This window comes from Mandrillus leucophaeus, unplaced genomic scaffold (assembly GCF_000951045.1).
Source record: "Mandrillus leucophaeus isolate KB7577 unplaced genomic scaffold, Mleu.le_1.0 Scaffold80, whole genome shotgun sequence".
Lineage (NCBI taxonomy): Eukaryota > Metazoa > Chordata > Mammalia > Primates > Cercopithecidae > Mandrillus > Mandrillus leucophaeus.
This window is the reverse complement of record NW_012108697.1, coordinates 1,744,191-1,770,383: the sequence shown is the minus strand read 5'-3', so window position 1 is coordinate 1,770,383 and position 26,193 is coordinate 1,744,191. Positions and strand designations below refer to the sequence as shown.

General features: G+C 36.1%; 1 protein-coding gene across 1 annotated transcript in view; it reads left to right on the top strand.

Moving 5' to 3' along the window:
• The window catches only part of NHLRC2 (NHL repeat containing 2), a 57,204-nt gene extending 36,498 nt beyond the window's left edge, over nucleotides 1-20,706 (top strand). Inside the window, exons 6-11 of the mRNA XM_011967504.1 lie at nucleotides 5,775-5,874; nucleotides 9,338-9,569; nucleotides 10,144-10,266; nucleotides 11,191-11,400; nucleotides 12,474-12,693; nucleotides 15,951-20,706. Coding sequence (XP_011822894.1) covers nucleotides 5,775-5,874; nucleotides 9,338-9,569; nucleotides 10,144-10,266; nucleotides 11,191-11,400; nucleotides 12,474-12,693; nucleotides 15,951-16,207 — 1,142 coding nt within the window. The 3' untranslated portion in view covers nucleotides 16,208-20,706. The remainder of the gene's footprint in view (nucleotides 1-5,774; nucleotides 5,875-9,337; nucleotides 9,570-10,143; nucleotides 10,267-11,190; nucleotides 11,401-12,473; nucleotides 12,694-15,950) is intronic.
• Nucleotides 20,707-26,193: the final 5,487 nt, after the last annotated feature.

Genomic DNA, 26,193 nt, shown 5'->3' with positions numbered 1-26,193 from the left:
TTTTGCTTCAGTACATGGGCCTAGATTAGATGGAGGGTTTTCTCAGTGTTTCTCAGCTTTCAGTCATCCCTGTACAACGAAGCCACGTGGTGGTTCCCTCTCTCCATTCTTGCGGCCGTCCCAGGGATAGACTGCTACTGGTTGTTATTCTGCCCCAGGCTTGTGTTGTGGATAGGGGTGTTCTCTGTTGTTCAGCCTTAGTCTTGGGAAGGCCCTGAGTGCCTAGGCCTTGAGGAAAGGATGCAGGGAGCTTTTTCATTGTTGCTGTTCCTCTTTCTGGCAGCTAAACTCTGTCTGGTGTCTGTGATTGGTTTGGGGAGCCTCCTGCTTCTCCCCTAGCAGAATGAGAACTCTGCTTGGTGGCAGTAGAGCATTTTTTCATCTCCTTTTCCCACAGCTGTAAATGGTGTTTTCCTGTGCTCTCTGTAAAATGACCGGCTTTGCTGCCTTTCCCTAGTGGCTTAAGACTTTGATTCATAAGAGATTTAGAGACTTTGTAGAAGCAAATCTGTGTAGAAGCACTGATGGAGAATTTCACAGATGCTCTTAGGAGGATTCTAGTCATAGGTGCTTAAAATGACAGAATTTTTTAAAAGCTGGATTTCAGGTAATTTTCATGTTCATATTTCTTTTGTTGATTTTATTTCTGTTTTCTAATAATATTTCTCTGATCTCTACTGATAATTATGAGTGAGTTTTGCCTTTAAAAATATTCTCAAAACCTTTTCAGCCTCTGTTACTGTCCTTTTAAAAAAGTTTTAATTTGTGACTGTTGAAAGTTAGTAATATTAAGTGCACTCTTTTTTTGTAATTTTACCTTCTATTTTAGATTTGGGGGTATGTGTGCAGGTTTGTTGTGTAGGTCTAAGTATACTCTTAATTTAAAATGGAAATGTTCATGATTACCACATTCTTGTTAGAGGGAACAAAACTAATGCCCGTACTCAGTGATGGAACTATGTGCTTTGGAGTCCACACTCCAGGATGAACAGTTGTAAATTGTTAATATGACTCTTGTTACTTTGATAGACATAAATGCCAGTCCACTTTTTTTTTTTTTTAACTTTTTTTGTTTACAAAAACAAACTCTTCAGTTGTAGCACGGTGGCTGTGAGCAGGGACTCTGGAGCCAGACCAGCTAGGTTTGCAGGTCCACATCTTAGTAGTTGTGTGACTTTGGACAAGTTTCATAGCCTCTTTATACCTCAACTTCCCCATCTAAATTGACGATACAAATAGTACCTACCTGAAAGGCTTATCATGAGGATAAGAATTAATATATGTAAAACACTTAGAACAGTGTCTGGTGCATAGAAAGCGTAATATAATATACGTGTTTGTTTGCTGTTGTCACTGTTTTCTATAAGATAAGAATTTTGTCATAAAGTGTCACGAACAGATGCTGATGGTCTGAACCAAACCAAAAATGGGAAGGCAAGGGACTAGAAAATAAACTTTAAACACATTATCCAACCATAGAGCATTCCCAGGGGTACAGGGAGAGAAAGGCAGAGTTAAGGGTAAACCTCACTATGCATCCCGGAGTAGAAGGCTGTGGGTACATTTAATCAGATCCCTGTTTCTGATCACAGACAGAAATGCACTTGGGTGCTTGTTACCAGAGCTAAGTCCATGGATCAGAGGCAGAAGGGAGGGCGAAAAGGGGGCAAGCAGAGAACTGAACCAAAGAGCACAAGCTCGCTTCCATAGTTCCTTCATTCTCATCAGAACACTCATAGTCTAGAGTCAGATTCACTAATGAATTCATTTTCCAAGTTTAGCTGGGTGAATTTCAGCAAATTATTTAGCCTCTTTGAAGCTGGCTTTTTATAAAATGAAGATGATGATAATAAGACTTCTTAAGATTGTTAAATTGAAGGAAATAATCCATGTAAAATGATTAGCTCGGTACCATCAACACAGAAAGTGACCTGGGTGATAATAGTCATTATCCTCATAAGTTGATATGTAGAATTCCAAACACCTGAACCCTGACCTGACACTGCCACTGCTTCTCTACTTTTTCTCATTCCTCGGGCATCTGAAGGAAATAAATACACAGAGACCAAAACTAAACCAATGCCCATACTTTATCTATCACTGGAAAGCTTTTGCCTTATTACAGTAAGCCCCAGCTGAGCTAGACTGACCTGTTTGGAGAACTAGATAATGGAGTTAAATTTGATCTTTCACTCAGCTCTGCACCAACATAGCTCTCCTTTGCCAAGACAGAGGCTCTAAAAGCAAGCTAAGAAAAGCAAATGTTTTTGTTCCTAAAGCTTAGAGCTAAATTTGCCTAACTCACCCTTCTGAGATTTTCTTGGAGTGGGACATTGATGTGAAAGAGAAAGAAAGAGGCAGTTTTCAAGGTGGGAACAGGATGACAAACCAGTTCAGAAGGAATTCTTGCAGTAATCCCTAATGGTGGCTTAGGTCAAGGTGGGGGTAGTGAGAAGTGGTCAGATTTTGGATATGTTTTGAATAAGGAGCCTACATAATTTGCTGATGGATCATGCGTGACATGTGAGAGAAAGGAGGAATTAAAGGTGACTCCAAAACTTATGACCTGAGAAGCTGAAAGGATGGAGTGTTTTTATTTTCATTTACTTGGTCAACCTTGCTTGCAGTCTTGTTACCCAAAAGGTCCTAACATTGGCTGGAGCTGACTTTTCAATCAAGATAAGTTGTATAAAAATATCTGTCTGTATTTCCCTCAATAATGATTCTCAGTGTAGAAGGCTATAAATCTTGCTAGATTTACCCTTAGGTGTTTGATGTTTTTCAATGGCGTTACAAATTTTCTTTTATATTTGTTTGCTGCTGTAAACCGATAAAAGAATTTATCCTTGCTTATTGACCCTATACCCAACAACATTGCTAAATTTCTCTATAAAATTGTAAAGATTTTCTGTGTATATAATTATGTAATCTGCTAATAACTACAGTTTTATTTCTAATCTTTTTATACTTTGCTTCTTTTTCCTTCTTTATTGCACAAACTAGGACCTCCATAAGGTGTTAAATAGAAGTGTTGATAGTGGGTATCTTTGTCTCATTTTTATTCTCGGGGGATGTTTGTAGTATTTTATTCTTAAGTAGGATGTTTGTTGCGACTCTCTTAAAAATGTTCTTTATAAGATTAAATAAATTGCCTTCTGATCCTAGTTTGCTAAGAGTTTTTATCATGAATGGAAGCTTGTTAGAGATATTGAAAGGCTTTATTGTTATGGGTGGCTTTGGAGTTCTCAGCCCTATCAGATCCCAAATCCCCTTCCTATAATACATTTTAAGAAAAGCCTCCTTTACCATACCTAAAGTGAAATTCATAGGTAATATAATCCACCTGTGCTTTGTATTTTTTATATATATATAAAAAATAGAGAAGAAATAAGGGTAATTTATAATAAAATAGTGTAGTCATCATGTAAATGATCTGGCATGACTATATTATCATATAATATATTACCCATCAAATATCCACAGCATTTTTTAGGGTGGGCCGCCACTCCCATTCAGCATCATTGTTTGAGAGGATAATAGCACAGGTTTACATGTATAGCAGACTTCTGGGATTAGAGATGAATCAGTAGTACTATTAGGAAATACTAGCCAGCATTAGGATAGTTTTAAGGCTTTTTTTCTTTTTTGTGGTTTCTAGGGGGAAGTTTACTCATTCAACAAATAAATACCTACTGAGTATTTGGCATGTGCCAAGCACTGTTCTAAGGGTTGCTAATAAAACTGTGAATAAAACAAAGCTGCTAGTCTCTTAGACCTTATGCTCAGTAGAAGAGAAAGGCAGTAAATTAATAAATATGTAACGTGTAAGATAGTGATAAACGCTACAGTGAAAAATAGGCAAGGTAAGGAGCTAAGAATGATGGGTGTGTGTGGGGTGGGGGCGAGGGAGTAGGGAAGAAGCTTGAGCAGAGATCTGAATGTTCATATCTGGATGTAAGCTTTCTAGGTTGGGAAAGGAGGGAGCACACTAGGCATAGAAGTTGAAAGACAGCAAATTGTTTAGCACCTAACATGGTGCCAGGCATCATGTGAGGTGCTTTGCTTACACTGTTTTATTCCTTCCAGGAATCTTATGTAGAGAGTGATGGTGTGCTCAATTTACAGATGAGGAAATTGAGGCACACACATTAGAAAGTGATGTAGCTACTACAATTCAAATCCAGACCCACCTGGTTCCAAAGCTAAGGAATTGGTGAAGGAATGCTTTCAGGAGCCCTCTTCTTTTAGTGGTCTGTCACATTGCCACAAGAGTAATTACATTTCATTCAGAGAAATGAGAGAACTGGGTAGAGGACTTGAAAACATAATCATTTACATTTTTTCATGTAGCATTTTAAAAATATTTGAACCAGCCAGGCACGTTGGCTCACGCCTGTAATCCCAGCACTTTGTGGGGCCGAGGAGGGCAGATCACGAGGTCAGGAGATTGAGACCATCTGACTAACATGGTGAAACTCCATCTCTACTAAAAATACAAAAAATTAGCCAGGCGTGGTGTCGGGCGTCTGTAGTCCCAGCTACTCTGGAGGCTGAGGCAGGAAAATGGCATAAACCCAGGAGGCGGAGCTTGCAGTGAGCGGAGATCGTGCCACTGCACTCCAGCCTGGGGGACAGAGTGAGACTCTGTCTCAAAAAAAAGAAAAAAGCAATATTTGAACCAGTAAAGGCTTTGAAATATTGTGAGTGGAAAACATTCCAAATTAAGTTAGAATGAGTAAGAGTGTTCATTTTCGTGGGCTTTCCATGTTTTTATTCCTATTACCTCCTAAAAGTTTTTGTTTTGCTTGGTCATTTCCATAGTTGATAATACCAATGACTATGCATGAACATAAAACTCATTCATTTTCATTGTTTAATACTAAAAGATTTATTATCTTAGATTTATGGTAGGTTTAACATAAATAAGTAATTTTAAACTGAATGCTTTCTTAGGTACCAAATATCATCTGTTGGTAATACATGCATTGTTAATACTGTAAAATTAACGAACTTCTTAAGCGGAAGAGGTTGTATTATACTTTTTACCCTCTATGGTGTCTATTGAAGGGCTGTTCAGTTTGTAAAAGTATTTTTATTTTCCTAGTACAAATACTGTAAAATTAAGGTCCAGATTCACTAAATGATCATGGCTAACATTTGAGTGATGTTGCCTCTAAGCATTACTCTGAGTGCATCACATGCTTTGAGCCTTTTATTTGAATGTCAGTATATCTAAAATAACGGAATATTTTATTAGCTTATGTTTCCTGTTCATTTTAGTAGTCCCAGGTTGTGGCTCTAGAATAAGTGAAACACTGTGGTATACTAAAAATTAATTGTGGAAAGCTTTTGATGTAGTTTTAAGGTGATTAAGCAGAGACAGTCCCCAGAATATATGTGTGCCAGTGTCACTTCTAATAGTTTGTGCTATGTAAAATAAGAAATCAAATGTTTAAAAATGTTGTTAATGCTCACTGTAAAATTAACAAACTGCTGAGGCAGAGTTCAGATGCAGAGATGCAGAGGACGTGTTCCTAGTGAGAATACTTTGGATTCCTGTGAAATTGTTGTGGGTAAAATTGCAAGTCTAAAAAAGTAAACCTTTCACAAGAAAACAAAATTTTCAAAGATAACTTGAAACATTGGAAATATTTTTATTTATCAGATGATTCATAAACATATTGTTATCCTCCATAAATTTAACATTTTAAAACCATTGGAGTGTTTGTATTAACCAGATATGTATATAATAATAATGATTTATTCTTATAAAGGTTCAGAGGTCCAAAGAGGTGACATTTTGTGGATAGCCATGGCAGGGACTCATCAGATATGGGCACTCCTACTGGACTCTGGCAAACTGCCAAAGAAAAAGTAAGTGACAGCCTCTCTCTTTGAGTAGACTGTACTACTTTGGTGTTCATAGAGTTTCTTTTTTCAAAATCACCATCCTCACTGTACCAGTCAGGATGTGCTAGGTTATACTGCCATAGCACACAATGCATATTCTCAGTGGCTTAAAGCAAGGTGTGTTTCTTGCTCGCTCGCATGGGTTCACTGGGACCACTACTCTGTTACCCATGCTGATGAAACAGCCTGGAGCTGTGGGGAGCTTTGCCAGTCATCCTGGCACAGGGAGAGAGAAAGAGGTGGTAAGTTACTCACTGACTCTTAAAATTTCTACTCTGATACACATCACTTCTACTCTCATTTTATCAGCCAGAGTTAAGTCTTAGGGCCACACTTCACTTCAGGGAACCTGCAAAGAATCATTCGCCTTAATGTCTAGGAAGAGAACTAAGAATATTCAGTGGGCCCTTATCTTTTAAGACATAGTTGAACTATTTCTAATCATTCATTCAAATAGTTGAATACCACATAGCAGAGTGCTTAATAACTCAGTTTTTGTAGTCAGGCCTAAGACTGAATCCTGGCTCTGCCATTTATTATCTGTGTGAGTTTAGGAGAGCCACTTGAACTTCCGAAGCTTCAGTTTCCTTCTTGATATTACCTCATAGGCTTGCTTTGAGGATTAATAATACATGTGGAGAGCTTGGCGTGGTGCCTAACATGTACAGTAAACATAGGTGGCTTTGCTGTCACAAGGATATAAGGATGAAAGGGTCGTGTCTACCAAGTTTCTCATATTTTTTCCTTAGAGCCTTTCCTCTTCCCCCATTACCCCAGGCAGAACGGGCCATACTCTTCTCTGTGACCTCACCGTACCTGGTATGTAGTTACATCACTGCACTAAGTTTTCCTGCCCCAACCCGCTGCCCCTTCCTCTTTCTCTTCTCTCTTTTGACTGTTCCTATTTTTAGCCATTTCCTCCTACTAAACTGTCTCTTAAAGGAAAGAATCCTCTCGCATTCATTTTTGTGTCCCTTGTACCTAGCACAGTATTTGGTACCTAAGAGGAGCTCAGTAAGGGTTTGAGAATAAATGAGTAAAAGCCATTAACCAGAAAGGCTGTCAAATAGCCATGGAAGATGATCATCTCAAGTTACCGTTAATAGAAAGCATGATTTATATAGATCATTCAAAATAGCAGATATTCAAAATAGTGTGTTATGTTTGTGCGTGTTGCTTTGGACACATTTATATAATGTGTTATGACATTTAATCGTTTAGTAAATATTTGTGAAACATACTATATGCTAGGCAATAGGGATGAAATAATATGCTCACTATGTTAAGGATAAAATGAAAAGATGTGGTTGCTGTCATCAGCGAACTTACAGAGGAAGAATCAGATCAGCAAACAATTAAAAATTAGTGTGTGCAAAAGGAATCACTGCAAATTGAAATTGTTCGGCCAGGCGCGGTGGGTCACGCCTGTAATCCCAGCACTTTGGGAGGCCGAGGCGGGCAGATCACAAGGTCAGTAGTTCGAGACCAGATTGACCAACATGGTGAAACCCCATCTCTACTAAAAATACAAAAAGTTAGCTGGGCGTGGTGGTGCGCGCCTGTAATCCCAGCTACTCAGGAGGCTGTGGCAGGAGAATCGCTTGAACCCAGGAGGCTGAAGGTTGCAGTGAGCGGAGATTGTGCCACTGCACTCCAGCCAGGGCGACAGAGCGAGACTCTGTTTTAAAAAAAAAAATTGAAATTGTTCCTTATATAAGTAAGCAGAAGACGCAACATCAGTAAGATTTGGTTGTCAAGGAGGGCTTCTTGGAAGAGGCAACTAAACAGAGACCTGATAGAGTAGTAGGAGTTAGGGAGAGTGGGAAGTTTTCCAGGCAAGAATTGGCACTAAGGATGTCGGTAGAAGCCAGATCACACCATGCCTTGTGAGTACTTTTAAGGGATTTGGATATTCTACAAGCCTTTCTAAAAAGGTTTAAGCTGGGAAGTGACATGATTAGATTTGTGTTTTTGAAAGAACACTAGCAGCACTCAGAGTGGAACAAGACTAGAGGCAGAGATAAGAGATACCACTGAGGAGCCTATTTCTGTTATTGAGGCAGGAGGTGATAGTAGCCTGAACAGTGAGATTACCAATAAGATTTTACATGAGGCATAATTGTAAACAGCAAACAGAAGTAACAGAAGTTGCCAGAATATGCTCTTCTGGGTGATGGCTGTTTTAGAGATAGATGGTTCAGAGCTGCCTAAATTTCCTCATAAGTAGAGTTGTCATTCTCCTTCATAATAGGAAATTGGCACTAGGACTACACTGACCTGTATTTTAGTTTTAAGGATGTATTATCTTTACTACCGATCTTCAAGTAGTAATGACCCTTAGCATTTTAAGAGTTATTGTTTCTCCCTACTCTTTTTTTTATTTAATTAAGAAAACTCTTTTTTAAAGTATTAAGACTCCTTGTAGACTCCTTTCAATTAATTTGTTTAGCATATTAGTTATTACATACATGGTACTTGCTATGTTTATACATTTCTTGAATAAGTGGCCATATTTTGTGCATGCTAAATCCCTTTGCCTCTGTCCCCCGCTCCTTACCTAACTTATTACGGGAACATATCAGCCAGTAAGTGATGGTGAATTCAGGCTTTTGCATATTCAGAAATGATTTACACAGACTAGCTCATTTTGTGTCCTGAGTCAACTGCTTCTCTTCCGTCAACACAACACACTACCATGTCTTCCTTACAATCTCTCTGGCATAAACTTAAAAACCAGGGTCTAAAACTTTCTCTGCATTACAAAAGGAATCATTGCAATAGTTCTTTAAATAGAAATTTCCCTAATGTATATAAGAAATTGATTTGTACAATTGATATAATTGTACGTAATTATCCCATGCAATTGTAAGATAATTATGTACAATTATATCATTTTTCATATAATAGTAATGTCTGACCTGGCTATCTTTCAAAAACTATTATTTAATTCCTTTTGCTAGTCTCTATTTATATACAAGATCACAAAACATTTTTAATGCAAATTGAAGCTTTAAACTATCAAGAGCTAGTCTTTTTAGTTCCCTTTCAAGAACCTCATATTGCATGAAACTAAGAAGTTAAGAATTTAAGGTAGTAAAACCAACCTATCTCATCAATAATCTGATCATTATTTTTATCTTATAATTCTAACTCTATCAGGGATCACTTGTTTAACATTTGAAAGTGATTTCAGTTTTGTGTATGTCAAAGTAAAGTAAGAAGTTCCCTACACAGTGAGTAAATAAGTTAATGGTTGGAAAAATGACAGTGAAAGCTGACTTGAACAATTTAAGTAGGCCAAGATCACTAGTTTATTTTCTATGAGGCTTATCACTATTGATTTGATTATTTACATTCATTTATTTAAGAACTAAATTGCACACAATATACCACATGTTAACCCCACCTATGAACTTGTCTTTTTCAGTGAGTTAACAAAAGGAACCTGCCTTAGGTTTGCTGGAAGTGGAAATGAAGAGAATCGAAACAACGCCTATCCTCACAAGGCAGGTTTTGCCCAACCTTCAGGCCTTTCCTTGGCCTCTGAAGATCCCTGGAGCTGCTTGTTTGTAGCAGATAGTGAGAGCAGTACAGTGAGAACCATTTCTCTGAAAGATGGAGCAGTGAAGCACCTCGTAGGAGGAGAAAGAGACCCCATGGTAAGGACAGTCACTCTTGCACAGTGCGGTCAGACACGGAGCAAGCTGTCAATTTTGTGAATTATAGAAAATTAATAAGATTTAAAAGAGATCATCCTTGGCCTATCTGCGAATCAAAATGAAAGTTAAACCAAAGGAAAGGTGACTATAAAGCAACATGAGGAACACTCCATCTAAGAAAAGTGAACTGGCTCTATTATGTATAAATGTTAAGGTTTCCGAGAGAAAGAAAGGATGAAGCATTGATTATTGGAGAAAAGAAAAAAAATGTAAATTAGATGTTGGGCAGTGGGGTGGAAACAGCACCAGACTAGTGGATTTGACCTATTCCTAACCAGATGTAGTATTGTGAGTAAAACTACTAAGCACCACAGATTAATACAGGTTCAAAATACTGTCATTTTTTTCTAATCTGAATGAAGTATCCAACCCTATTTATATGAAAATCAGCATTTTCCCTTTTAACTTAAATACCATTTATAGCTATTTGAATTTTCACTTCATATCCTAGCAAAACACTGTATGTACAAAGTTATAATAACTGCTGTTTCTTTTCTTTTTAAAAAAATTGAAGAATTTATTTGCTTTTGGTGATGTTGATGGAGTAGGAATCAATGCAAAGCTTCAGCACCCCCTTGGAGTAACATGGGACAAAAAAAGGAATTTACTTTATGTGGCAGACTCCTACAATCACAAGGTGAGTCGTGACAGAATTATATAATATCTTGCTTTTTGTGTGTGGCGTTTAAAATGCTGAAAGATCTGTGAGCCTCCTACAACTGCCACTCTAAAATATAGAAAGGAGTAACAGTATTTGACAACTATAACCCAGCCTGTTCTGCTCTTTTCTTGGTCCTTTCTTTGCCAAGAGGTTGTGATGATATTCTGAACTAGGGAAAGCACTGAACCAGTTCCAATGGCAATAGCCAATAGTTGTGAATTGTAACCCATCAAAGCTGCTTAGTAACATATTCAGTATATCAAGAGAAGGCAAGTAGCAGGGAAATTAATATGTCAACTAACAAATGAACGTTTTTGAGCTGTTGCATAGTTACAATGCCTGTTAATAAATAATTTTGTTTTCAGCAGCATTTCCATTTTTGTCTATTAAATTGTTTTAAGTTTTATTGCACTTTTACTTTTTACAAAAAATCACTGGATAATAAATATTCATACAGTACTTCATGATGTGAGACCATAAATTTAATATAATTGAGACATAACTGGCAATCATTAAGTTTAACAAAGGTAGCAAATCCTCAGGCAATGCTGGATGCTCAGGAAGACAAAGTCGGTTCAGTCGTGAAAGTGTGTCCCATTGTGAAGAAACACAATTCAATTAAAAAAATTTTTTTTTAATTCCAGAAATGATTTCATCAAAGATTGCTTCCAGAAGACAAGATGGAGCTAGGGATTTTACGTAGTTTTTAGTTCTTAGAATAGAATATCTCCCCTTAGACTGTAATTTGAATGTTTGGCTTTTCAAGAAAATATGGAAATAACTATTCCTTTTGTGAGATTTATTGAGAATATTAATGGCAGTCAGAAATTAGCTTGCTTGATACTATATTCTGCAATACTGCAAAAATGAGATTGATCTTTTTTGTTCTTTGTTTTTTAGATTAAAGTTGTGGATCCAAAAACAAAAAACTGTACAACATTAGCAGGAACTGGAGACACAAATAACGTTACCAGTTCCAGTTTTACCGAGTCAACTTTTAATGAACCAGGAGGCTTGTGTATTGGAGAGAATGGACAATTATTGTATGTGGCAGACACCAATAATCATCAAATTAAAATAATGGATTTAGAAACAAAAATGGTATCTGTGGTAAGTAATTTTAAAATATAAGTTAAAGGATATGGTTTTAAGAATGATACTAAGATCCTCACAGCACTGACAGGCATTTTTGGTTAGGCTGTCTCCAGGAGAGTAGTAAGTGGATGCTTCTGTTGTGTTCTTTGACAAAGAGACCAGCAGGACTGCTTTAAGGATATCCTTCTATTCTTAAAATAAAAGTTCCATCTGTGCTGAGAGTTTGAAAAAAATACTGGAAATTGGAGAGAATCGAATGAACCTTCAAGAAAAAAAAAAAGGAGAGGACTCAGATCTGTTTTTAAGTGTACAGACATACTGACATACAGTACATACACCTGCTCTGTGGGTTGGGTTATTTAGCTTTTTGTTTTTTTCAGTGATCTTTAGATCAGCGTGTAGCCTTTGTTTCCCTGTGATGAATCCATTACCAAATAATCATCTAACAAAAGCTTTAGAAGCCACATTTCTCAAGACATTGAAAATAAGATTGTGGAAGAAACTTATTTAAATGAGTTATAGTCAATTTTTAAAGATATGGACATGGTTTCTTATAGAATTTTCAAGGAGAAATATCTGTTACAAACTAATTCTTGTTGTATGACATGTACCTGAAAAAAATGCAGCAGTTTTTTTCTGAAAGTCTGGTAATTTACATGGTATATTTTTAAAATAAAAAACACAGATTACTGTTGCAATGTAAGTGTCATTTCTCTTCACATAGATCTCTGATATAAGATGAGTAACATCTTCTTATAGTTGACAATGAAAATTATAAGAAAATGTGTATCTACTGTGTTTAAATTTATAAACTTTTGCTAATCTCCTGCCATCTATATATAGTGGACAGTTACTTTTATTCTGTCTCATTCATAAGTGTTGGGTTTTGTTGTTGTTGCTAAGATAAACTACTTCTGTGTCTACAAAAATCTTGAGCGCCTCTAACTAACACTTTCTAATTCAAACTAGAATAGCAATTAGTGTCATTGACATAGAACTTCATTATTCTACTAAAGTCTAAAAATATGCTTTCTCATTCTATAATATAAAGTTCTTATGTTTTAATAACAGATTTTCTTACTTCCTAGCTCCCCATCTTCAGATCTGAAAATGCTGTAGTAGATGGCCCATTCCTGGTAGAAAAACAGAAGACATTACCCAGACTACCTAAATCTGCTCCAAGCATTAGGCTTTCCCCTGTGACTGTGTGTGCTGGCCAGACTCTTCAGTTCAAACTCAGATTGGACCTCCCATCAGGATCAAAGCTAACGGAAGGAGTACCCAGTTGCTGGTTTCTAAGAGCTGAAGGTATGAGTATAAGCTTGCAAATACTAATACATCGTACATTCTTGATGTTTAATCTAGTTATTTTTTATTTGTTAGGAGATATTTTTACTCTGTATGGGCAAGATTTGAAGGAGATGATGTGAACAAACGAATCCAGATCCAACCCCACATTGGCCATTTGCTTTAGTCTTCAAGAGTCTTTCCTCCCTTTTATTAAAGAACAGTGTAACTCACCAAAAGTTACGAGTCAGTTGTTAGCATGATTGCTTGGAATATGGGCTTTCCTATACCTCATCACTTATTCTGATCCTATTCTTCATTCTATTCTTGTTCCAAAAAGAGTCTTAAAAAGTCTGAAATAGAAAAATAAAGTGGAGCCTCCTTATTTAACATCTTTTTTTGTAACTCTTCCTTTCAGTCACTGTTACGCATTCCTCCTTTTCTTCTATTTGTGAATCACAGTGTGAGCTAACTCCTTACTTCATTTGTCTATGGTAAGGAATCAGTATACTGCTTGCCTTGCAGTAGTGCTTTCCAACATCTGTAACCTGGTGGACAAAAATTTTAAAGTGAAATTTTAGTGGTTCAGAACTTCTAAATTACAACTTGTCTCTAATGATGTTCCTCTGTCCTGGTCTCCCACGCTCTTTCACACTTTCTCACTCAATTTTCCATTTCCTTCCCAACTCCTCGTCCTTCATACCCTCTCACACACTTTTGTATATTACCCAAATCCTGGGTAATTCATGCCTTCTTACCTTCGACTTTCTCAGGGCAGCAGCTACTGGCTCGCAATTATAATATCAACTTAGTGTCTAAACCAAGAGGATAATGATATCTTGGTAGACTAGCTGGGAGGAACTGCTGGTTAGTGTTTGGGAGGCTGATTCTAGGGTGATTGAGTCTGTAGGGAAACCACTGCTTGTCACTCCCCACAAGGGAGAAGGCTAACCATGTAGTAGTAGGACCTTTGGAGCTTGCTTTGTAGACAGAAGAATACTCAAACCCTGGCCACTCCATAGCTATCTGTGGGTTCGGAGCAAGTCCTAGACTGCCAGTTTAAGTCTGGAAGTATTACATCAGTTGGAGATCATTAATTTAATTTTTCTCAGTGTAACTGTAAGAGCAGTCACTGTAAGAGTAGTGTATTAAATGGTGTCACTGTGGGAGCAGTATATTAATTTTTAAAATAGGATATTGACAAATTAACATTTGTCTGCATTGTCAGACACACTAATTAATATTGAGTCATTGGGATATAAAATACAGATAATATTCAAGTAAAGTAGTCTATAGAGACTTTATTATTTGTCTAAGATATTGGCGCCATTTTTGTTATATAGGAGCAGATAATTTTCAGGCAATAATCCTAATAATTTAAAGTTTTTGAATATTATAGAGTACATTTGTACACTTAAATTTAAAGGACATTTTCTCTTCTGGCTTGTTTTTTAGAAACACTTATTTTTAGCCAAATTTTGGTCTGTATAATCTTAAAGAAGTTAGAATATATGCAAGTTTTAAGCCCAAAAAAAGCAGTATAAAAGCACTACGTGTATTGTAACTTCACAAGTTGTGTGTGTGATATATATGAAAAATATCTAAAGAAACATTTTCTGTTTTATTTCTAGATTTGGACATTAAAATAGCTCAGTATTACTTTCTTTGATTTAAAATATAAGAAGTTGGCTGTGCACGGTGGCTCACACCTGTAATCCCAGCACTTTGGGAGACAGAGTTGGGCAGATCATGAGGTCTGGAGATCGAGACCATCTTGGCTAACACGATGAAACCCGTCTCTACTAAAAAACAAAAAATTAGCCGAGCGTGGTGGTGGGTGCCTGTAGTCCCAGCTACTCAGGAGGCTTAAGCAGGAGAATGGTGTGAACCCGGGAGGTGGAGCTTGCAGTGAGCCAAGCTCGTGCCACTGCACTGCAGCCTGGGTGACAGAGCAAGACTCCGTCTCAAAATAAATAAATAAAACAAAAATAAAATATAAGAAGTTCTCTACTGATCTCTCTAGCAAAGTCATGCATAAGATAAAAGATACTGTCCAGTCCAGGAATAAGCAAAGAAAACCAAAGAATTTTAAAGAGAATTTAAAAAGAATTCTTTAAAAGCTTCAACATAGAAGTTTTGTACTTATCTCTCTAGGTTCTTATCTTTCACCTTACTCTTACTTGACATATTTTTCTCAAATTTGATTTTTCAGTAAACTAAAGCAATAAATTAAAAGAGACATCAAGAGGACTGGTAAAGGCAGGTACCCTGAGTTGGCTGACTCATCCTGAGAACAAAAGAAAGAGACAGAAAAGCTAAAAAGTAGACAGCATTTCATCACACTCAGTAGATGGTCCAGTTTTTACAGATGCCCCAAGTAATTGATAAGTGATTAGAAAATGTTCAGTGTTCTCCATTTACATGGTGGGAAAGCATTTCATATATTTGCCAAATGCTGACTCTTGTCGCTGCCACCCTCTTAGGCTGAATGTCTGTATGTGTCTGTGCTTCCCCACTATGACACGTGTGTTCCTTCTAAGAGAAGGTCGAGATGAATAAAGACATTTAAAGATGATTTTAATTCTTGAGGGCTTAACATTTGTTAGTGGTTTATTCTATTTTTGTTATAGATAATCTGTTTATTTCTAGGAAGAGTTTTACGTGTTAAAATGAGATATACAAAATCCCTTGGTTTTCACATTACTTAAGCCCACAGAGAATAGATATGCAGTGGTACCTGTTTCTAAATAAATAAGTGTGTGTGTTTTTAAATTATTTTTAGATATTTAATAATTCATTATTAAGCAGAAAGTCACTATAGAGTTGCACATACATTTGTATTCCCTAGATAAAATTTTATTTTGTAGTTTTTATATCCCCGAAGACTTTTATCTATTTGGTAAAAATGATCCATTTTATCATGTGTCATATGTTTATTTCTAAAATTTAATAGGATTTGTTTTTAACTTTAGAGATTAAGGCTTTATAGCCATATTTTCTACATTCAGCTTGATTTTAACAGGAATAAATATGTAATTTATCGTATCCAAACAAAGAAAGAACTATAATAATTAGATATAATGATCATCAGACTGGGAACTTCTAATGAGTGGTCAGTGTATATTATTTATATTTATGTCCTTCCCACAGACCACAGTGCCTGGCAGTTAGAGATTTTTAATAAATATTTGTTGATTGAGTTTATCTAGTCTTCATAAGATAGTCCCAGTTTTCTACTTGTCTTATACAGTCTTAATAATTTCCTTTTTAATTTTTAGGCAATGAATGGCTGCTTCAAGGACAGATGCCATCTGGAGATATAGAGAACATTTCCAGTCAACCAACAATTTCACTACAAATTCCTGATGATTGCTTATCACTTGAAGCCATTGTATCTGTCAGCGTGTTTCTTTATTACTGTAGTGCAGACAGCAGTGCTTGCATGATGAAGGCAATTTTGTTCAGTCAGCCTTTACAAATAACGGATACACAGCAAGGTTGCATAGCTCCAGTAGAGCTCAGGTATGTATTTTAGCCAGCCAGCTAGCTAGCAACCCATTGCCACCACCTGCTGTCCCCCATCCTGACTGTTTCTGTAATTTAAGGAAAGAAAACTTCATTTCTGCCTCTGGATAACAAGATGCCCATTGCTCAGTTCTAATAACTGATATTAAAATAAAGCTATGCTTCTTACTTACTTTTTTTATTATAAACAAACTCCTTTGCTCTGGCTAATACTAGCTGAGTCATTGATCATCATTGGAACTATGATACTGTAATCTGTGTTGCTATTTGGCATAAGACTGAAGTTCACACTACAGTAGAGAATACTATAAGATAATTTGCAATGAATACTGATAATAATAATACCAGATATTTTAACTAACTTTTTCTGCCTTTATTAATAACAATCAGCACACTTGAATGTGTAAATTTCACAGTAACTTTAGGCGGAACTTAAGCTCCGGTCCACATTTGTATAAGAACACCAAGTATTCAAGGCATAAAGTCTGTTGTAAGCCAAAAAAAAGTCTTTTCATCGCTATAGAAGCTTAAGGAGTACATCAGTGGTAAATACGATCTTTATTCTCTTCTGTGGTTTTCTCAGTTGAGATATTTTTAAAAGAGAGTTTTTATCTATTTTTATTATAAATTATTCGTTGTTTAACATACCATTATGAATGCCTTAAAACTGTACAGATAAAGTTGGACATAGAATCTCTAAGCACCGACTCCTTTAGCTGTTTTTGAGTGACTGTATTACCAGATAATCCCAGAAGTATTATGACTTTCAAGGAAAAAGGGACTTCAGGACACATTACTTATTGTCTGTGATAAATAATTTATTTTGACAGCTAAATTTGATAGTTATGTATCATGTTTTGGAAAAGTACATTTCACTTGTAAGCATTAAATGCAGATTTGTTGGGTTTAGGTTTTGAGGTTTTTTGTTCCCCTAGTCAGAATTTAAATTATGGTCATTTATTGTGATGTTTTTAAAAATCACTTTTAAGCCTTCAAAGCGAAATTTTCAGTGTGAGGTGCTTTAATGCTGTTAATAGATACAGTATATCCTAATATATTACTCTTTAAAATATTAAGGCCGAAACAGTGATTTAATGATACTATTTTTAAATTTTTGGTTTTTAACCCTTAAAAAAGATACTGAAAAGGTTTTTTTCTATTGTCATAGTTTATAACTACTTAAAAGCCTCATCTTGTTTTTCTTAAGACCTATTCAACATGTTTGTGATTTAATCAGCTTACAAGATTTTAAACACATCAGGTAAACCATGTTTATTTATTCAATAAATATTTATAGACATTATGGCATAATATGCTTCCCTTCCCTGTAAAAACAGTGCTAAATTTGAAGTGTAATCTTTTTTAAGCATCATTATCTATTTTTAATTTTTTTTTTGAAATGTAGTACTAGTTTGTTTTATTCAAAGGTTAGCTGAATCTCTGAAGTAAGGATGTATATAAATCATGACATTGATTTAATCAGTCATCTGCTGAAACTACTTTTACAGAGAAATATAGATATAAAATTAAAAGGAATCCTGTTTAAAATTATATGTAATTACCTCATAAACCTTTTCTCTCCACAAGCAATCAAAAAAATGAAATGTTCTGTAATAAAAGGGTGTATAACATACTCTCTTTTATGGAGAATAGTCCCTAGTTACTTTATTTTATTTTACTTTATTTTTGAGACGTAGCCTGGCTCTGTGGCCCAGGCTGGGAGTGCAGTGGCGCGATGTAGGCTCGCTGCAACCTCTGCATCCCGGGTTCAAGAGATTCTCCTGCCTCAGCCTCCCTAGTAGCTTGGATTACAGGCACACGCCACCATGTCCAGCTAATTTTTTTGTATTTTTAGTAGAGACAGGGTTTCACCATGTTTGTCAGGCTAGTCCCAAATTCCTGGCCTCAGGTGATCCGCCCGCCTCTATCTCCCAGAGTGCTGGGATTACAGGCGTGAGTCACCGTGCCCTGCCAGCCGGCCTTAGTTATTTTTTAATCTCATTTGACTTCTATATTTCTCATTTCTAAATGGACAGGATGAGAATATTTTGGCCCAATCATTTTCTGTTTAAGGACATAAACCTTTTCACACTTAAGAAGTATATACAATTTTTATTTGCTAATTTAGAAATATCTGACAATTTATTTTTCAATATAATATACAAACACAATGTTTGTTACACATGTTCATGTACAGTGAAAATGCAAAGGCATTTTTTAGAATCTATTCCCCTTCATTTGTCTAGACAGTTTTAGGTTAGCCTTAGCTTATACTTTTCTTGACTTTCAAAATACAGTTTTATTGAACATTCTTATTCTTACCCACTGCCAGTCTGCATTGTTTTTGACATTAAAAGTATTATTTATATAGATTAATATGATTTTGAATAAATCACACTTAAGCAATATAAATAGGTTCCTAGAGTTTATGACGAGGATAAACCTCTCACATAAGAAGAAGCACTAGAAAGTTTATTTTTGAAACTCGATCCATATCCTGTAAGGACTTCTGCATATTTTTTATCTTTTGCTTTTCTTGTTGCATAAATTATTATGTCCAGTGATAGTTTAAAAAGAACAAGATTTTAGTGTAAGTCACCTCAATTGAAATGCCAGTAATGTGGCATTACATACATTTTATATAATACCTGAATCTTTGCCCTAAATTATTCTGCTAGTTTGTCACTGTTTTTTTCCTCTTCTCTTTATTATTTCACAAATGGTAGAATTTCTCGATATGATTCCTGTAAAGAGTTTAGCTTATCTTGAACATTCTGTCTTAAGCAAATATTTAACAAGGGAAAACTTTGTAGTTCAATCACCCATAAGTGTAACTCTAGCAAAATTCAATGACTATGAAAAATAATTTTTTTCTTACCTGTTCTAATAATATTTATAGTGTTATCAAACCTTCAGAAAGCTATAAATCCTAACACAGCCAGAAAAAAAAAAATTTAGTATGTGTATATTTATGTAGGTGTGTGTGTACATACACAAAGATTATTTGTGATTCTTTTATGGTCAATATACTTTTGAGCTTATACAACTGAGATAAATTACTCTTTGCTTGTTTTTCTGTAATTGGAAAATTTAGGAAGATATTGAAAATACATATCTCTATAATGTAATAATTTTCTGCCCGCACAAAGTTTACTATAATTTATGTCTACCAATTACAAATACAGTAGTTACATTTGGCATCACATTTAACCACAGTCATCAAAATCTACTTAAATTCTATAGTTGACAGTTACATAAGAATATATACAGCGGGAAAATGTCAGTGGTTCTTGTGAATGATGGAATTATGGATGTTTTTATTTTAATTCTACTTTGCTGTTTGTATTTTTTTTTTCTTCTCAGTGAGCACTGTGTTATTTTTAAAATCACGGTGGAGGGAAACCCATAAAGTTTAAAGAGTTAAAGTTAACTGAATCATAAGCACTTATATAATAACTTTTTTAAAGTCATTTTTATTACCAAAGCTCAGAACATTGTCTGGAATCCTTTGATCTACCGGTTCTCTTAAGTATGTGATTTTGTGAAGATAGCAATGGTTATAGCTTCTTTTGTTCTGGTATTTTTATTGTGTAACGTAGCATAGTGGTTAAGAGCTTGGATTTTGCAGTAACTTGGATTCTGATCCTTTAAAATGGGGCTAATGTACCTGCCTCATATTCAATGAAATATTGTGTGTAAAGCGCTTAGTAATTAATGAAACTGTTAATTATTGGCTTAGTTACTATAATGCTAATTTGGGACCATAAACACATATCACCCTACATTTTTTTTGCAACTGCAATTTGTAAAGGGAAATCTCCCACTAACTATTGGTTATGTTAATATTCTTCATAGAGTTGGGTTCAAGAAGAGAAATGTTTTATAGTGAAGCATATAACTATTTTATAAACAACATTGTAGTTATAAAGAAGCATGCCTATAGTGTCATTAAAATTTTTTTAAACACTTTCTGGAGCTATAGGTAATGAACTTGCTTTGAGAGGGTCCAGACATACTCATCCTAAACCACATTCCTACAACTTATGCCCAACAGCTTGCACCAGAGTACTTATATCTTAACCAAAAAGTTTCACTCCAGTGGTGCTTCACAAAATCTTGAAAGTGCTTTCACATATATTGCCTCATTTGAGCTTCAAATAACCTTATAAATCGGTCAGGTAGATGTTAGTTTACAGAGGAGGAGACAGCTTTGCGATAGTGGTGACATATCTGAAGAATAGAAAACTCCCAGAATAGCGCTCGATGCCTAAAGTGGTGCCTGGTGCCAGCAGATGTTCATTTCTGTCAAACAAGGGGAAATAGTGAGTGGTGGAGCCTTTATTCAGACACAGGTCTCCTCGTTCCTAACTCTTAAGATGCAGGGGGAAAACAAACTGCTCAATTAAGAGTTCTTCCGTGGACGTTTTCTTAAGCCTTCAAATAAACAGAATAATAGATATTTATTGAGTAGATATTTATTGAGTTCTATTTGCCAGCACTCATCTATTAGTGATGAGTGACCTTATGTGAGAAATACCGTTTTTCCTTATTTAATTGGTGAAGAAACACACAGAGAGGGTAAGCATAATCAAATACACCAGCATAACCAAAATCACACATTTAGGGAGTGGCAGGGCCTGTTGGGAGTCTGCTCAACTCTCTGCTATATTGCCTCTCAAAGTAGGTATTCTTAAAACATAAATCTTTCATAACTTTATATATTTATAGTAACTTAATCCAAAGAACCCCAAAAGTACTAGCAATGATTGTTTCTGCAATTTAAATCTATTTAATTAAGCAACTATGCATTATATACTGTTATTCAGACCTTGGAACAGTCTATAATTGTTGTTTGTCAAAAGATTTTATGTACTAATTTTTCTTAATTTCAGATACTATCCAGAGTTTTTCTTGGCAGATAGATGTATTAAAAAAATAGCTTTCCCATGTTAGCTGTTTCAAAAATTGTTTCAAAAGTTCTAACGGTTGGTCCTCAAAAGGTAATTAAGACCTTATCATAAAGAGCCTTTTGCACAGGACTATCTCAAACCCTAAGGAGGTTATTCATATTTAAGAAAATTTTGTTGTATTAAATATTAGTCCAAGTGAGCTCTAGAAATATAGTCTTCTGCTTTCGTGTTTCATAAATAACACTGGTATGTAGACCCCTCCCCATGACTCAAATATTAATATATGCAATTCTGTTATAGTAAAGTTTTTACCATGGTCAACTTATTCCAGCATTAGGTACTTTTTGTTGTTGTTTGTTTGTTTTTGAGATGGACTCTTACTCTGTCACCCAAGCTGGAGTGCAGTTGTGCAATCTCAGCTCACTGCAAGCTCCGCCTCCTGGGTTCAAGTGATCCTCCTGCCTCAGCCTCTCAAGTAGCTGGCGCTCACCACTGCTGGTACCCACCACAATGCCCAGCTAATTTTTGTATTTTTAGTAGAAACAGGGTTTCACCATGTTGGCCAGGCTGGTCTCGAACTCCTGACCTTATGTGGTGCACCTACCTTGGCCTCCCAAAGTGCTGGGATTACAGGCCTGAGCCACCACAGCCAGCCTAGCATTACTTGCTATTTTTTTGTTTTGTTTTGTTTTTGGTTTTCTTTGAGGTGGAGTTTTGCTCTTGTTGCCCAGGCTGGAGTGCCATGGCGCAATCTCAGCTAACTGCAGCCTCCACTTCCTGTATTCAAGCAATTCTCCTGCCTCAGCCTCCTGAGTAGCTGGGATTACAGGCGCCTGCCACCACACTTAGCTAATCTTTTGTATTTTTAGTGGATGTGGGGGTTTTGCCGTGCTGGCCAGGCTGGTCTCGAACTCTTGACCTCAGGTGATCTGCCTGCCTTGGCCTCCCAAAGTGCTGGGATTACAGGCATGAGCCACTTTGCCCAGCGCACTAAGTACTATTAAAAGAAATTAAGCAAAATGCTATGTACCAATGATTATGATTCATGATCACGTAAACACAGAATGCAGACTTATCTTTTCATTCTCACTGTGCTAATTAAGTAGTAGTATGGTACAGTAAGGAATTTGTTAATTTTCTTATAAACTCCCTCTCCTGAAATCCATAAGGAAATGTGATAATAAGAAAGTGATAACAGTGTCATATTTTAAAAGTAGAATCCACTGTTAATCACCAAGATTACCTTTTCTTCCCCCTGTGGCACAGCTTATTTAAATGAAGTATTAGCAATAATCATGTCACTATTTTGTCCTGAATAATTAAGAGTTTGCTTTTTTCCCATGTCTTTGCAATAGGATAATATAAGCAATAGTATTAAAAGTCAAAGGCTTTACTAATCTAGCTATATGTATTCCGTGACTAACAAACCCTGGCCCCTTCACCTATGAGTGCTAGAGGTTCGCCTGGCTGCCTCTGGCTTACAGAAGGCTGCCCCAGTCACAGAGCCTGGGTAAGGTGGAACAGGAGGCAGCCTCACTTGGCTTTTCTGATTGCACCCCACCTGTTTCTGAGTGTTGGTTTGGTTTAATTCTTCTCAAGGGTTGGAGTTGGAAAGTGAAAACCATAGACATTCGCTGTGGAATGTTTGCCTGGTTGTTTTGGTGTGTCCCTCTTCTTCACTGGCATGTCGCTTTCAAGTGTACCAAAGGACATTTTGTTCTGTTGAAAGCCCCAGGACCAAAAGGAAAGTATTGCAACTATTTGCAAACATACTTCCCCACCTATACGAGCAGCCGTATACTAAAAAGCACTAAACAAGCACGAACAAACACTAAATAGCCTTATACCAGAAAGCATTCTTGTAACTGTCAGGGCATGGTATGAATTCCTTCCTCTTTAAGCAGCAGCTTACTACAGGCTTGTTGGCTTTAAGTGATATAGAATTACGCAAATGGTCAGTTATTTTTTAATGTTGAAAACTTGAAAGTGTGAGTAATATGGACATAGTTTACTACCTTTTGCTTTTAATATACTTGGTTATGTATTTCCGTTTGAAATAAAATGAAAGGAGACCTCAAACTAATGCTGCGAAGTAGACAAAATCAGCGCTCAGATTTAAATCCGCCCAATTTAAATAGTTTTTTTTCCCTTCCCTTTTTTTTTTTTTTAAGAGACAGGGTCTTGCTCTGTTGCCCAGGCTAGAGTGCAGCAGTGACATGATCATAGCTCACTGCAGCCTGGAACTCCTGGGCTCAGGATCCTCCTGCTTTGGCCTCCTGAGTAGCTAAGACCACAGGTGTGTGCCACCACACCTGGCTAATTTCTTAAAATTTTTTTGTAGAGATGGGGTTTTGCTTTGTTGCCCAGACTAGTCTCGAACTCCTGGCCTCAAGCCACCGGCCTCGCAAAGTGCTGGGATTACAAACATGAGCCACCATACCTGGCCTGTTATTCCTTATTTATCTAATGTGTGCTAAGCTCATGAAAAATATATGTTGGGGTAAACAGGGCAAAACGTTAGTTGAGAAATTATGCTAATTAATGGGAAAAATAGACACATTCCTCTCTGAACATTTAGAAGGACTCTGCCCTACAACTATCTTCTGTTTTTAGAATTTGTAGTCACTGTTCTTAGTGCCACTGGAAATATATTCATTCTTTGAGCATGTGCAGGATGGGCTGCCTGTTGTATTTATTACACTTTTAAAAATGCTAGCAAGTTTTTGTTTGTATAGAGTTGGAATGTATTGTTCATGCATGCCTGTGATATTCATCATCAAAATATACCTGTAAAAAATAAACCATCGCTTCCTCTCCACACCTTAGGCCTCCCTCTTACTAAAAACAATAGTAGTTTCTGTAGAAGTTTTGGTGAGAAATTATGGTTATATAAATAACAGATACGGCAGAACAAGTTTTGTTGTAGTATTTTTTTCCCTAGCATTTCTTAATAATAGCTCAGTTTTCAAAGGAGGGGAACAATACCCCATGTGAGTTCAAATTAATTTTCTCTACTTTGAGGTATACCTTCCTAATTATACTTTACATAGGCTAATTTTTTTAAGTTTAAATTCTCGCTGTTAAGTTGCATTGAGAAACAATTAGAAATGTTGTAATTGTCATCTCTTTACATGTGGATTATGAACAAATGAAAGTTTGCTGTGTGATTGCAGTTTCAAATTATAACATTTCATAAATATGTCAGTTTTAGAAACTCAGACTCTTTCCTATCTTTTGTATGGATAAAGTTTATGGTTTCATTTCTGAGAATAGAGTTGGTCTGCTGTGCTAACTTCATGTTTCTCATTCCAAAGGCTTGATTATATTTTTTCCTCCGGTGATTAAAAATGCAGCAAAAAGCCAATTTACAAGTTCATATATTGATATTTCTAGACGTAGTCTAGTTCTAAAAGAATGTACTTGGTGTGCATTTTTAAGTGTTTCATGTAGACAGATTAATATATTTTTGTACAACATTGTATTTCTACATGTATTTCAAGACTACTTTTCGGTGACTTTTTCAAGTGCATGTGTTAACAGAAGATTGGAATGAGAGTGCAGTGGCTTTACTAGTCAGGAGAAGTGTAATACAAGTGATCATAGAAGGTGAGAATGTGTTTATACTGTACATGGAAACCTAATGCCTCTTTTCTAACGCTTTGTACATTTTTTTCGTGAAATAGATTAAATATTTTCTCTCTAAAACCGTGTTTCTGTTTTAATGTGCTTTCTAAGTATATCATGAGGTAGCTCTACTACTTAGAAACTTGTAAGCCATGATTTACTTGAGCTTTTGGGGAAATGGAAAGCAGAATACTTAGTTTAAAAAAAAATTTTTTTAACTGCAAGCAGATACCTCAAGATCAAATCATACAATCATAATTACTATAGATTTTTTAATATGTATATCGGGAAAGGGTAATTATTCAATAAATGATACTGGGAACATTTGAAAAGAACAACAACAGAAATTAGATCTGTACCTAGCACTGCACACTGAATTTGAAAGGAATGAATGACATGACATAAAAAATAAAATTACAGAAACGCCAGAAGATAAAGGAGATGAACTATAATGTTGAGGGTGAAGATGGCATTCCTGAGACTGACCTAAAGCCCAAAAGCATGACTGGAAAAGTTGACACGTGTGACTCCCTAAAAATTTTAACCATCTACATAACGAAAGAGAACAGAAATGAAAAAAGGAAATGCAAACTGTGAAAACATTTTCAAGACACAAAATGGACACAGGATTACTATGTGTAGTATCTGAAGAGCTCTTATAATCAGAGGAAGACATCCCAATTGGAAAATTGGCAAACAATATGAGCATGCAGTTCACAAAAGAAAATAATGAAACATGTTCAGTCTCAACAAATCATGAAATGCAAATACATTCATTCAGCTATCTATTAAACACCTGTTTTATGCAATATTCCAGGCCCAGTGATGAACAAATTAGACAAGGTCTCTGCTCTAGAACTTGTAGTTGGAAGGAGAGATAAGAAAATGAATAAAACAAAAAGGATAAATGCCGTAACAAGGTAAATAGGGGAGTCCAGGCCTCACAAATGAATTTGAATGATGAGAGAAGCCCAAGTCATGCACACCCACCTATGGGAAGTGCAGAGGCCACGTAGGCATCTGTTTTCCAAAGGGATTCCACCAATTCCACTCACACTGGCCAAGTACATGACAGCCAGTGGATCCACGTTTTCTCCATTATATTGTCAGACTTGAATTTTTGCCCATTAGATATAAGATGGTATGTCATTGTGTTGATTTGCATTGCCATGACCACCAGTGAAGCTGAGCATTTTTCTCACTGATCCAGTAGTTGCACTTGTAAAAATTGATTTAGTAGAATACTTGCTTATGTGCACAAAAGTGTGTCAACGTTGTAATAGCAAAAAACTGAAAATAACCTAAATGTCTCAATGGGAACATTAAGTAAACAATGGTCTGTCCATACCATGGAATATAATGCAGCCATTAAAAATAATCAGACATCTTCTGGGAGGCCAAGGCGGGCAGATCACGAGGTCAGGAGATTGAGACTATCCTGGCTAACACGGTGAAACCCCGT